General features: G+C 33.9%; 1 protein-coding gene across 1 annotated transcript; it reads right to left on the bottom strand.

The window, feature by feature from the left end:
• Nucleotides 1-2,420: 2,420 nt before the first annotated feature.
• On the bottom strand, nucleotides 2,421-3,353 carry LOC101415472 (olfactory receptor 5W2-like). Its single transcript, XM_004483935.3, has one exon. It carries the CDS (start codon nucleotides 3,351-3,353, stop codon nucleotides 2,421-2,423), a length of 933 nt encoding a protein of 310 aa, XP_004483992.1.
• Between the last annotated feature and the right edge of the window lie 9,544 nt (nucleotides 3,354-12,897).

Genomic DNA, 12,897 nt, shown 5'->3' with positions numbered 1-12,897 from the left:
GCTGGCAATAGTCTTAGTGATTTTGAAATTGAGCCCATATTTTACACAGAGGGAACTGAAGTCGAGCAAGGAAGAGTAACTAGACAAATGGTACTGTGATTTATGTGACACTGGGCACTTGGTTCATAATATAGTCATAAGATGTATCATATAAAAAATATAGGGTACCCATATGCCCCACTCCCCACATCTTTCACATTTTCCCACATTAACAACATCCTTCATTAGTGAGGTACATTCACTGTAATTTTTGAACACATTTTGGAGCATTGCCAGTAAGAATGGATTAAAGTTTACCTTGTGGTTTACACTCTCTCCCACACAATTCTGTAGGTTATGTCAAGAATTATAATGGCCTATACTTGCCATTGTAATGTCATTCAGGACAATTCCCAAGACCTAAAAATGCCCCTGTATTACACCTGCTTTTCCCTCTCCCTGTCCTCAGAACCTCCAGTGGTCACTGCCTCCACATCAAAGTCTTTTTTATGTTATATTCTCAACATGTGTATAGAATTCCAAAGCAGAAGTGTCATTACGTGCAATCTTCTCTGTAAAAGATGGGCTCAAATTTCAGATCTTATTTAAATCGTATTTCCTTAAACAATATTTCCAGAAATTAGGTATTCAACTTCTACCAATAAAAGGAATAATATGGAGATCAAATCAGTCTCTAGCGATAGGAATATATGATGTTCGCATGGAAAGGAGACATTTAGTTAGATGCCATGATTCCATATTCCAAATCAGTGGCAATCCATTGAACATCTTCATGTTGTTGGAACTTTAATATTTCAATTTTAATTTCGAACACAGTTTTCTGCCAATCTGCTGCTTATAAGTAAAAATTTGAATGGGTTCATTGAGAAAATATGGTGAAGGAGGAAATCCTTAAAGCTTTTTGTCCAGACAAGCATTCTCCATAGGTTTTTCTATTTCTACATTCTCCCCTTAATTTATCCCTGTCTTATATAAAGATACAACAATTGAAATGCAGAGTAGCTTCTTGGGCTTTACTCCATACTGAAATGTTTTCACTCAGGGCATTTTACAATGACAGCTCCTAAATCTGTATATTCAATAACTTTTAGCTTGTACAATTATGTAATTAGAAGTATTCTTGAATCTTGTACGGGCCTTCAAATATATGACAATACCCTTGTTTTCTCAACAAGGTGTTTCAGTGTGTGGCCATCAGAAAGCTGGAACAGAGCCAGATAAAGTAGACAAATATCAAGAAATTCCATGAAAGATCTTTATTTCTCCCAAATAATTATTATGCATTTCTTCACACTTACATAATTTCCAGTTTCCACCAGTATATCTAATTTCTTACAAGTTTTAAAAGGTTGTATTCAAGGCACAAATTATGCCTTCGGTTACTTCTGTTTTAACTATCATGCATAAGTACTTAAAATATTACTGAGGTTTAGGTTATATCAATTACTTATTTCCTATTTTGTGCCAGGCTTTGGATAATAAGAATGAAAAGCTCAGACCTTGACCACAAAATGCTCATAACACCATGTTGTAAAAATGATTTAATAAGCAGAATATTTTTAAAATACTCTGAGGGGAAGGTTATTGTGAATCCAAATGGAATATTTATCCCTAACTAAGAATGGGGAAGAAGAGAAAGAAAATTTTCTGGAGGAAATGATGAAACAATTAAGAATTACCCTTCAAGTATGTATTTTCCTGAGATCCTTCCCTTTGTTCTTTATAATCTAAGCATATTGACCTTCATTTCATCTAAAAAGAACAATTATATCTTTCTTGTTCCCTCTCTAATTGCCAGTCCCACTGACTATAATGCATTCTTATACCCAAATTTCACATTTATTCATACTTTATACCTGAGACAAAATTTCTTCATTCACGGAAGCCTTTCTTCTCTGCATAACAAATTCAGATTTTTCTTTGGATTTACAGCACACAGTCTTTTTATTTTATGATGATTTGCAGGTTTTAATAATTATTTGATTGCTTATTAAGTAATGTCTTTCTTATTTCTACTAGATTGTAATTTTCCTTAGTGTAAACCTTCTAGATTCACTCTGAAGTATAATACTAAGCAACTAAATATGCAAAAGATATTTAATAAACACTCAGTACAACTTAGAATAGTTTAAAAAGTACATAAGTGAAAGTAGAAAAAATAAAAATTTAACATGACAAAAAGGGCCAGCTAAGTTTTTGATAATAAGGAAGTAGAATGCATTACTTCCAGATCTATCCATGCAACATTTCCATTTAAGAAAGGAAAAAATTCTGCTATGATTGAAATTTGCACAAACACTTTTTTAAAGTGAGTATTTGAGACTACATTTTCCTTCATGTATTAACAGTTGATTTAAACCCATAATGATTTTAACAACCATGTATGTATGTATATATGTATATATTTATCAATATAATATTCAAAAGCACCTTCTATTTTTCACTCTTTGCAAGGCTTCTTTCACATCTTTGTTTCTTAGACTATAAATGAGAGGATTTAACATGGGAATCACATGGGTGTAAAATAATGAGGCTATTTTGTCTTCATCTAAGGAGTAGGAGGAACTAGGCCGGAAATACACGAAAAGCATGGTTCCTTGAAAAATAGCAACGGCAGTTAAATGGGATGTGCAGGTGGAGAAAGCTTTGAATCTCCCCTCAGCTGAGTGGATCTTTAAAACTGATAGGAAGATATAACAATAAGACACTATAACTCCTGAAATGGTAGTAAGTTCAATGAAGCCAAAAAGGGTAAATACCACTATTTCATTGACCTGTGTATCTGAGCAAGATAACATCAGCAAAGCAGGATTATCACAGAAGAAGTGATTAATCTCATTTGATCCACAGAAACATAAGTGGAATGTTAATGTTGTATGTGTCAGAGCATCCACCATTGCCACCAGGTACACCCCAGCCATGAGCATGGAGCACACCCTGCTGGACATGTTGACTGTATAGAGCAAGGGGTTGCTAATGGCCTTGTACCTATCAAAGGCCATCACTGCCAGCAAGAGACACTCAGAATCTGCAAAGATACAGAAAGTGAAGAATTGCAGAACACAACCATTAAAAGGAATTGATTTGTTCTTGGCAAAGAGGTCCACCAGCATCTTGGGCCCAATTGCTGTGGAATAGCAGAGGTCAGAAAAGGAGAGGTGGCTGAGGAAAAAGTACATTGGTGTGTGAAGCTGGAAATCCAATTTAATTAAAATGATGATTCCGAGGTTTGCCAGAATATTAATGAGATAAACAACCAGAAGTATGGTGAATAAAGTCACTTTGATCTCAGAGTTAGTAGTTATTCCCAAGAAAATGAATTCGGTCAAGGAGGAGCAATTTTCCCTGTTCATTCTTCTTTTTCTCTTGCTCTGAACTGTTGCAAAAATGATCAAGAAAATAGTGGATACACAGTTAACTACCTGGACATTCACAAGCTATTTTCTGTAAAATAGAATGTTATTTGCTTCTGTAAAATTTCTTCTTTATCCTCAGAAAATACCCTGTGTCACTTTGAAAGAGGTGTTGTTTTCTCATTGAAAAAACAAAAAAGTTTGAAACAAGACTTCAAAATATTGTATTCTAAATTTAGGTATCGTTCATGAGATATATGATATCTTAACATCTTACCTTGTCTCATGCAGATTAGACTGAACTGAAAGCTTATTCCAGATCAAAATGATGTCAAAGAAACTCCAAAGTTAGATAGAAGAACCAGAATGTAACAGCATAAAACGTATCATATGTTTGAAAATAAACACTGTAATGGACAAAAAACTGGCTAAATATATTACATTCTGCAAAAAACACAATGGACTTTTAAAGTTTCAGCAACAAAGAACATATCACTGAATTATTCATATTGCATTTAAGTAAATAAATAAAATCATTATGTTACTGTTTTTGGTGTATGGTATCCATAGGGTTTCCTGACATATGAGACATATTTTATTGACTTTTTCTATCACAGGTCCTCATTTCTTTTCAACAGTATTTATAACTCATTGTATGACTGAACTGACAAAGTCCCCTGAGAAACTTAACAGATATGCTATCAAGAAGTGGGGACCACTGATTATAACACATACATTTGCATGTCTTTTTATTTTTAATGGACTTTTCCATTTAAAATGACAATGAGGAGAGTAACAACAAATATTTTGTAGATATAGAGTATTATATTTCTTGTATATGTGTGTGTGTTTAAGTGTATGTCTGGTGTGTTTGCATCTCTTGTTACTATATGAAAATGAGAACGTGGTCTTTGTTCTGAATTTAATTCTTTCTATAATTAAATGTTATACAATGCGGTCCACATGGTCTTGAATTTATACATATTTACAGATATTGTTTCTTGTATTGTGATACCTCATTTGTTATTTGCATTAAAGCTAGAATTAATTAATAAGGAAAATAATACCACTTGCACAGTGATAAACATAATGACTTACAAATCTTGGTTAAAACATAAATAAATAAAATCTGTATGTTCTCTATACAAATTTGGTCTGTCAAATTAGGGTTCACAATTCATTTAATAGAGTAAGTAGGCATAAAATGATTCACTTAAACATTCCTCAATACTTGATTCTTCATATTTCTCTACATACACACATGCACAAAGGTTTTCTCTCTATTCTTTAATTGTGAAAGCTCAGAAACCTACCTTACATGAGCAAGTCTTTTTCTCCATGCCTTTAGTAGGGGAGGAACAGACCAATCACATTTTATTTTATTCTAAATGGCTGTTGGGACTTAAATCCCTAAATCCTCTGCTTTTAGTCTGCTTTATTATGTATACATAAGATTAATTAGATTTCTGATTCTGTGTTTTCCCTCGTGAATGCCACAATAACTTAAGTAAAGACTGACTTTTTAATGCTTTACTCTTTTCTCCAAATTGACCAATGCCAACAAGGGAACAGAATTGATTGCAATATTATGGTCTTCAGTTATTCTGCATATATACACACTCTTTGTACAGCTCAAGGAGATGTCTAAAGAAATTTGTTAGACCCTCTACTTAATGACTTTAATATCCTTTCATTGTTCATCCTGTTTCTTTCATTGCTGAACCACTCTCCTTCACCTCTCCATTTAGAAATCTGATAATTCTTCGATGGTTATCTGAAATTCCACATTTTAAATTAAGCATTTGTGATTGCCTTTCCACAATCATATGCAATATATTAATGATTTTATGAATGTAGGGCATCCATTATGCATAGTATAAAATTACATTTCTTTTGTTAACTTATGTGTCACTTTCCAACATTGTAAACTCCTTAGTAATAAAATCCGGTTTGACTAATTTTAAATATCCTGAAATCCCCAGCAAAAAGACTTGTGTCATAGTTTTGTTAAAACATTTTGAGGTGGTCAGATTGGTGGTGGAGTTGAAATTAAGAGGGTTTGGGGTTGTTTCAATTAACACAGTTCATTCATGCAAGGGTTATTCTTACCAAAAAAAAAAAAAAACCCACCAAAAAACCATTAAACCAACAACAACAGCAACAACGACAATAAAAAGCCAGCTGTGTGTTACTGAGCAAGTGGGTCCACTGCCTGGTGTGCACAAAAGTCAGTGCCATACCAGGATATTGAGGAAAGAAAGAGTTTATTGTGAGGTTGACAGCAAGGAAACAGGTGGCAAGGCTCAAATCCGTCTCTCCAGGTTTAAAACCTAAGGAAGTTTTATAAAATGGGAACAATGGGAGGTGGGATCTGTCTTGAAATATGGGTTGACATGTTCTGATTGGTTGTTTATTAAACATCTGATCAGGAGAGGAGAGGATTACAGTTCAGGTGCAAAAATGGAGCACGTGCAAGATGGACATTATTCTGACATATATGTGGCATAAGCTGAAAATGGCATCTTTATCACAAACTTTAGCAGGTCAAACCTCATTAGGTTGCTTTCAGTCACAGTTAGCAGGGATTGCACACCCAAGGTCTTGGAAAGTCTCCATTAGCTCAGCAGGGCTAGTTGAGGCTAAGGTAGGCTGACTTTTAGGGACACAGGTAACAGGGAAGCCATAGAGGGAGCTCTAGGTAAGGGGCCCAGATTACAATAATGAGTAAGGGCTAAAGATTCCTGTTGAAATGGTTTCATGTGCACTTATGTTTTTTGTTATTGTTTATAGCAATATTCTCTTTGTTTCCAAAGCAAGTTTTTGGCATTTTTAGATTTTTTCTTTCTAAATTGAAAAGTACTAAAAGTGTAAGTTTGTCTCCCCCCAAATCCACCCCAACAGCCCCTATGTAATCATTAAGCTTGCTGGAACACCGAGGAAATGATGAGGTTAAAGAACAAGAAGCTAATTTAGTAAAACAGATTTTCTTTGCATACCGATTATTCAGGATAAAATCTTTTTCCAAAACAGACTAATGACTTGAGAGATTTTGAGAAAGAACAAAATTTTTAATTTTGATACGTACTACTTGATACTAAAGCTTTTAAAACCTTATAGATAGACCCATCAAATTTTACTCAACTTTAATCATAAAAATTTCTTTTCCATGAACATTTTATACTTTCAGTATTCATTCAGGTTTTGTCTCATACTCTATGCTTTCCCAATAATCAATCATTTTATCTTAGGACAAAATCATCTTCTGTTTCCTTAACAATAAAAACACATTCCATACATTCCACATATGTAAGTTACCAGGCAAATTTCTTACAATGTATAATTATCATTAACACTAAACAAGCTTGTTAAAATAATTAACTTTTCTTCACTTTAAATACTTAGTAGCATGCAATAACAGAAACAGTCTCCTAGAAGCAAGTTGGTAGGGGAGGTTGGCTGCTGACATGTTTTCCTGTTATAAAATTACCTTTAATTATCCTTATTATTATTAATTCAGATTTGTTTAATAATGACCTTTTCGAATTAGCCATTTAAACACTTTAATTTAAACAATGCTTCATTAAAGTTTTTATAATTATTAATAACCATATAGACTATAATTATATTATTTTAAGGCAAATTTTACCTTCACAGAACACATTTCCATACGTAAAGTTACCACAATATCTTCTACAACTTGCTACATGCATTTAAGTTCCAAGAGTTTATGAAAATTAGCCGTCCTACTTTAGGACAAAACACACCTTTTAGAAAATCTTAGTAAGTTTCGGTCAGCATTTCCACACACTTTTAACCTTCTTTAATATTTATTTAAGTTTTACATCCTTCATTTTATCCTGTGAAGAGAAATAAACTATTCATTTCAATCTAGGCAAGAATAACTTTATGAAAAGACTTATAGTAATTTTGTTAATCAAGACTTACAATTTTTGTCATTGTAGCCATCTTATTAACATTTAAACTTATGTATTAATATAAGCACTTATTTAATTTTTGGCCATTTGAATAAAGCTCTTTTAAAAATTTTTACTTATTAATTTATATTACCATCTGGAGGTATCATAATATACACTGACATTGAACAAATAGACAGACACACAACAATTACAACACATTAACAGAAACATACAGTTTACAATTAACTCATAATTCTTACTTTCTTGGTATAGCTATTTTTAAGTTCTCCGTTATATCACATCTTACATTTCACTTTTTAAGATTTCTTCTGGAATCCATGTTGCCTGTAACATGCAAGCTTGTACTTGGAAACATTTTTATTAGTTATCAGCAATCAGTTAAGATAACTTGAGCAGCATAAATGTAGTTAAGCTCTACTTTAGCAGTTTAGACAGACGGTTAACACACATTTTTAGATTATTTCTCTGTTAGACTATACTGAGACTTGAAGTTCAGGAGTAAACTATTGACTTAAAACTGAAAATTCCTTTTTAAACCGTGATAAAAATTTTGTACTAATTTTATTATCTTGGTTAAATAGGGCCAACCAGAACTAGCATTGAAACAAAACAGAACACCAATGTTGCCATGTTTTTCTCTTTTTACAGTGGCTTAACGCTATTAACCCCCACTAGCCCACAGCTACATTGTCATGTAGCCAGCAGGGGGTTTGCAGAGTTGCTGCCAGAATAGTTTCCTTATCTTAGTTAACACTTTAACAGAGAGTTTTCTTACAAGCCTGATTTCACTAATAAGGACTTTATTTAGTACTTTCACCTGTTTTAAATCTTTCAATAGTTTAAAAGGTTTTTGGCTCAGGATGAAACTGGACACCCCCTTGCAGATTATTTGTATCTGGTGGTATCACATATAATATTATGGGGAAAGCAGATAATAATTGTTTAACATAAGGCAAAGCATTGGCAACATCTGAAAACATTTCTAACTTAGGCTTAGTAACAGAAGGCAATTTAGTAGGTGCAGAGGGTTGTACTGGATACACAGAAGGTATTTCATTAGGACACTTCACTGGGCTTTTGTTGATGAAAGGTTTAATATCAGGATGAGGGGGAAAACCTGACAGTTCCCCATTCACCTCAAGCTCCTGTTCTTGTTCCAATTTACTTTCTTTTATTTCAGATTTACTTATGGGCTTAGAAAATATAGTAATTTCATCTTTCTCTCCTTCTTCAGACTGTAAAGGATCTAAGGCTGCCACTATCTGGTGGCATAAGGCACATACTAATAATGGAATGAATTCCCCTCTTTGATATGCTCTTTGTAAAGCTTTCATTACACATTTCCACTGTTTCAAATTTAAAACATTATGCCCCTGAGGCTGAAACGAACCACAGTACTTTTGTATTAAAGCAAACAATTCTATTAACTCACAACTATTTTCAGGCGCCCCTCTAGCTTTCAACAAAGTTTTTAACACTTGCAAATATGCTTCCACACGTCCCATTTGATTTCCCATTACCCTGATGACTTCATGGAAATGTTACTTACTTAATCTTGAAGACTTGAGTCACTCTGCTTTGGATGTCGCACACAACCCTCGATGAGGTCTTTTCCGTGGTTCCCGATACTGATTTGGAAGCCTCACCAACTTCTTTGGGCCCCACGTTGGGCACCAGATGTTGGAGATTTGTACCCGAAGGGTATCCGGAATGAAAGAAAGAGAGAGTGAAACAAAGAAAGAAAGAAAGAGAGAGCTGGGATCTGGGGGTCTGCGAGTAGTCACTCCTCAGACAACTTTATTTTCTACATGTGGCATTATATATACTCAAACTATCAAGGTAACAAGTAGTGTAACTAGCCATTAACAAGACTCATAAATTAAAGAACTTATCCTAAAGTACAAAGATTTAGTATTCCTTTCAAACTAAAAAGTGTGTTTGCTCGTATTTCTCTCTGCCCTGGAGAGCTCTTTCCTGTTGACTCGAAAGGCTTAATTGCTGCATTCCTATGTTAAAAGCATAGCCATGGAAACAGCATGTCTCCCTTTGCTAGACCACCGTGCCTCAGTTTCCAACAATGGATAACATTGGAACCAGAGAATGGCAAACTGCTTACATAGCTGGTGTTAACCATGGAGCTCAGCAATCCTGCTGCAGAGGCCCCAGCTGCCATCTTAAGACAACCCGTCCTGGACATGACTAAGGTGCAAAGTAGTGGGTTACATATGGCCACATAACGGTCATAGTCCATTAACCCAAAGAGGATGCATTCAGTTGTTGCCAAGGCAATGAAGAAGTACAACTGCAGGAAGCAGCCGGCAAAGGAGATGTTTTTCTTCTCAGATAGTAAATCTACCAGCATTTTTGGGGTGATTGTGGGGAATAACAAACATCCACGAAGGACAAGTTAGCCAAGAAATACATGGGTGTGTGAAGTCTGGAGTCAGTTCTGATTAGAAGTATCATCACAATATTCCCCAGAACTCTAAGTGTGTGAATCAGAAAAAATAGCACAAAGAGTATAATGTATTGCTCCATGGATTCTGGCAATCCCAACAGGATAAATTCAGTCAGTGATTTATAATTTTTTTGACTATTTATTAAAAACATATTTAAGTGAAACTTTGTATTAAGTTCAGATATTTCCTTCTCAAATTTTGAGGTATAAATAAAATTGTTAATAAGATTATACACAAATGGGTTAGAAACCACTTAATTTAACATAGCATAGTAAATTGAGTGACAGACATGACAAAATTCAAAGGACAAATGGACAATGCATTTGATTTAACAACAATGTTTATATTGAATTTGGGTTGTGGGCCTCATGAATAACTGGTCAAAGTTCACACACGATACTTCAGTTTCTGCAAATTTAACATATATTTTTTCTCTTTTCCTTTGCTGAACTCTCTACCATTCTCTCAAAAAGTATGTAGATTCAACTCAAGAATATATTTTTTCATTCTGTGAATATCACTCTGTAAAATATTCACCTACAAAATTTATACATTGTCATGGAAATGTCTCATGCAAACCCAAGCAACAAAGTTTATGACAGTTCTTAGCTAAGCAATATTTTGATGTTTAAGAATTTTTTTTACAAGAATCAAATAGTTGTTCCAGTTATAAGCCTGGCAGACATACATGTTAATGCCATGTAATAGAAGACTTGGTATCTTCTGTCCAAGCCAGTAAATAACAGCTCCAAATCTTTGTACCTTTCTTCTCAGATAGTGTATTTCCTCTTTTGGTCTGCTTTCTTTCTTATCAGAAGTTCTCAGATAGAGACTAAAAAATAAAAGGAAGTAAATTTCATCTTCACTATCTGTAAAGTGAATTACCTGTTTGTAAAGTACTGAAAGACTGTCTTGAGTAAATATATGTTGCAGCACATTGTTTTGTTATTTTTCAAGACAATTGGGTGTCTATGGAAATTAGAAATAGGTACCAATTGTAGAGTCAATTCTCAAAATGGCAAGAGCTCCAGTGTAAAAAGAAAAAGATTGACACTAAGCACTTGAAAATATATTTCAAAGCTGATGCAATCAGAATTTATGTGGAACTTTAATCATACACATTTTTCTTCTGTTTGTTAGGTTATTTTAAAGTTTTTCATTAAAGCAAGATTTAATCATTTTAATTGGCTATTTATACTGTTTCTATTGATAATTTTAGATTATTTGAAGAGAATACATAGCCCAATACCAAATTCTTTTTTTTCTGTCATTTTTGGCTCGATGTGTTCCTTATGAATTGCATTTGGATAACCACAGGGTAAGGTGGTCAGTAAGACTCTGCCACCATATACAATTCAGGCCAACCTGAGCGTCGGTACCTTGGGCCCACTCATTGTCTGGGAAAAACTCTATCAGAAAATAAGGAATATTTATTTGTCCTATTATAGAACTATATCTCACTTACTATATCATACAAAGTTATATGAGAAGTAATGAATCATAGCAAATCACATATACATTTGAAATTTGGAATGTAAAATAAATAAAATTTTCTTATTTGTGTCCCCCCATCCCTATCATGTCCTCCACCAATTTAACAATGCTACTTATATTATAAATTTTAGGTATTCACAGAGTATACAGTTAAGTTTAAGACTTTACTGAGTAACTAGACAAGGAAAAGAGAAAATGTGCAAGAAAAGAGGTTGATTATGAGGTTCTCACTTGACACCAGTCAAGAAGTTAATCTGTCTTCTTGTAACTTTTTTCCACCTCTAACTATGAATAAATATCTGTTTCTGACTAACCATTAGAAAGCACAGTACTTAATGCAGTGTAGACTGACCTTAATCAGCTCCTTCAAGAAATAAAGCATTTCTATCCCAAAATGTTCTATCCCTCCTCTAGTGTATTGTACCCTCAACATCACTTTGTGGAATTTCCATCCAGTTTTTGTTTCCTTTATTAATGAACATTCACTACTTTCACAGATTGTCACATACTCTAAAGTCCACACTGTCGCTAGTTAACTCTCATCTACATTTCCCAGGCTCTAAATTCTTCTTCACTTATACAAATAACAATGTCCTCGTTTGCTTCAAGACCCCAAACTCCTCTTCCCACTCTCAAATCTCATACAACTGAAACAACTTACATTTTCTAGTTTTATTTTCTTACTGCACAGTAATTCTTAGCTCCTTCCTTATTATTTCAGAGAACCCTCCATTCTGACTTTTGTTTTTTCATAGCACACCCTAAAGGTAAAAAGTTCCATTCCTCCCCTTCTCTGTTTACATTTCAGGAATTTCTAGAGGAAGGATTAAAGACCTGTCAAGTTTAGATGAAAATTTGTTCTGTAAATTGAAACCTACTGCACACCCTAAAATCCCCTGTTGCCATCTATCTCTTTCTCTTTCAGGAATCATTTTTTTTGTTCCTCCTCTTTTCACATTTTAATAGTTATTGTCCCATTTTATATCTTCTCAAAAAATTAAAAATTTTATCATCTTCCCTCTACATTTTTTCTCCTCTAAAATAAATACATTATGAAATCCACTGGAACGAAAAGAGAATTTCATTTCCAGGGACCCAATTATATTTGAATGAATGCATAACACAGTAAACCAATGCATATGTTTTAGTATATATTGCAGCTTACTAAGGGCCATGCTGTGTATAACATACGGAGTACACGAAAGCTTAAAATTATGGGCTCTATTTTTGTCTTTTCAGAGGATAAGGGCCATTGGTGAGGTCAAACCTGCAAGTTATTTATTAAAATTGAATGTGAAGAGTCTATTTATTAAGAAATACAATATGCATGGGAGCTCCAATAAGAATACAAGGAAGTAACATTTAATCTGAGACTGAGTCACAGAATCACTCCTCTTTACGTTTGAGATGTGGGCTCTAAATACTTATTTTCCAAGAAAATAATGTCCTCATCCCCTTCTCATTCAATTTTTTATTCCAGCAGATAATCAAGGGCTTACATGGGGTGAGTACTTTAAAAATATTTCCTGAATGAGTAAGGCCATGAATAAAGTTTCCCCACTAATCAATCTCATCAACAATGTTCCATTTTACCTGGACTCAAGTAATCACTGTCAAAGACTTTGACATAAAATGACTGAAAATGGAAATTAC

This window comes from Dasypus novemcinctus, chromosome 10, assembly GCF_030445035.2.
Source record: "Dasypus novemcinctus isolate mDasNov1 chromosome 10, mDasNov1.1.hap2, whole genome shotgun sequence".
In the NCBI taxonomy this organism is placed as follows: domain Eukaryota; kingdom Metazoa; phylum Chordata; class Mammalia; order Cingulata; family Dasypodidae; genus Dasypus; species Dasypus novemcinctus.
The sequence above is the reverse complement of the archived record's forward strand: the minus strand, read 5'-3'. Positions and strand labels throughout refer to the sequence as shown.